This window comes from Haplochromis burtoni, unplaced genomic scaffold (assembly GCF_018398535.1).
Source record: "Haplochromis burtoni strain Fernald_Lab_line unplaced genomic scaffold, NCSU_Asbu1 Contig_2963, whole genome shotgun sequence".
NCBI lineage: Eukaryota > Metazoa > Chordata > Actinopteri > Cichliformes > Cichlidae > Haplochromis > Haplochromis burtoni.
Window position 1 is genome coordinate 4,405 of NW_024585324.1, and position 2,066 is coordinate 6,470.

Genomic DNA, 2,066 nt, shown 5'->3' on the forward strand with positions numbered 1-2,066 from the left:
AAAACAGGGAAATGTACAGTGCAATATGGACAAACTGGCATACATGACAGTGTCCCACATGGTAAATGGCCATATTATAGAAACTTAGGATAGTCAGGACAATTACAGAATGAAATTCCCTCTTTTTCGTTGTTTTTTTTTTTTTCTTCAAAAACTGTAAGAGTCAGCATAATATGTGAAAACAGTACCAGGAAGAATTGTACAAAACTTAAACACTCATGCTACAACAGTAACCAGCACGAAACAAATAAAAAATGCAACTTCAGGTACTATGGCAAAGCTGCATCAATCCCACGCTCAGGAAAAGCAGGTCCACGCACATCTAATGGAGCCACGACGAAGGGCCAAACAGAGAACGGCACCAGAGTCCACAAACAGCGCTGGAGCGGCTCCAGTCGTTGCCATGGAAACCCACCACCGCAATCCTTCGATCTTCTCGATATCCGCGTCCAGGCCAGCCTGGTCTGTTTCCGCGAAGTATGGCAGACATCAAATTTGATGCAGAACACCTGATTGTTCTGTAAATAGTTTGAAAAGTTTATTTAAAAAAACTCCTTGGCTACATTTTTAGGTAAACAGCTGAAAAAAACTTTGTTGTTTCCATAACTCAGTGACTTTTTTGAAGAAGTAACTATATAATTATTTTCCCAACATTGGTCATTATATACTGTATTTTGCAGACGGAGAGTTACAGGACTCTCTCCCAGACCACAGACTCATACTCATAATACAAGTCAGAGCTTTATATGAAAAAAAAGAAAGAAAGTTTTGTTTTCTAAAATTGGAGTTCAAGTTATTTTTACTTCCAATAGTGTTACAACAACTACAAAGGTCACGAACAAGATTTCTTTTCTAACTTTTCATTGTAAGTGGGCTAAATCAGTTAATTAAAAGTAGTCTAACATAAATTTAAATGCTGTAATTTTTATTATTTTAATAAACCATGTAGCTTGGATGGATTCGATGCTGGCTGGACCACAGCGCACATGTCAGCTGTTGCTCACAGTGGATCTAAGGGGCCGCTCAGGGAGTTTGTGTGTTAGCTTAAAAACATTAAAAATTAGAGGGAACATTGCCCTGTAGCATTTTGTGCTGAGTTACTGTATGTAAATAGAATTAGTGTAATTTAAAATTATCCTAAAACTATCCTCATCTACCACTGGTTTTGGAGGGTGGGGGTGACATCATACATGATGTAATCTGCAGTCTTTGGTGATATGTAAACACAGACAATTGATATCCAGCGTGATTTGATAAGGGAGCTGCCAAGTTAAGACTTCCTGTTGTTGTGAGACTTAAAATATGAAAGCACTGTTGTGTGCTTTCAAACAGGTTTGGGTTAACCCAAACCTGTTTGGATTTAATAGGGTTAAAATTCTTTTTCTTTTTTTTACAACTGTTTATCACTGTTAACAGCATATCTTTACTTCTTCAACTGCATCTGATAATTTTTGTAACATAATATTTGTTAAATATGTCTTTACAGAATGCTTCAATCAAACTAACACATTTTATTATAGGTGGTTTTGACACAGTCAAAATGCCTGTAGCAGTTGGTGTGGTTATGCTGATAACCTATTTACTAGCTGTTTTGGCAAGTTTGGTCAATATCATCTTCATTGTTTCTGACAAGCAGTTACATAAACCAATGTATCTTCTGATTTGCAATCTTGCTGTTGTTGACATCTTCTATACCTCTAGTGCCACTCCAACAATGATCGGGGTTCTACTTGCTGGTGTTAATACCATATCATATGTGGAGTGTTTAATTCAAATGTATGTTTACCAGGTGGGAGCAACAATGGAGAGGTTTTCTTTAACAATTATGGCATTTGATCGGTTAATTGCTATAATTTGTCCTCTTCAGTATCATAGTTATTTAACAAATACACGTACAGTAGTATTTACATACATTCTGTGGATTGTTGCCTGTAGTTTTGTGCTTTTTACACTTGTAACAGCTACACCGCTCCCTCACTGCTATTCGAGGCTTAGGTACACTTTCTGTGACTATGCTGCAGTTATGCGAACCACTTGTGTTGACCCAGAGAAATATTTCAACCAAG

The 2,066-nt window shown here is 37.1% G+C and overlaps 1 protein-coding gene across 1 annotated transcript; it reads left to right on the forward strand.

Moving 5' to 3' along the window:
• Positions 1–266: 266 nt before the first annotated feature.
• LOC121813844 (olfactory receptor 6M1-like) lies at positions 267–2,050 on the forward strand (the record flags this gene model as incomplete). Its single annotated transcript, XM_042217776.1, has 2 exons — positions 267–477; positions 1,487–2,050. Coding segments are annotated over 2 exons (775 nt in total), but the record flags the coding sequence as incomplete, so codon positions are not given.
• Between the last annotated feature and the right edge of the window lie 16 nt (positions 2,051–2,066).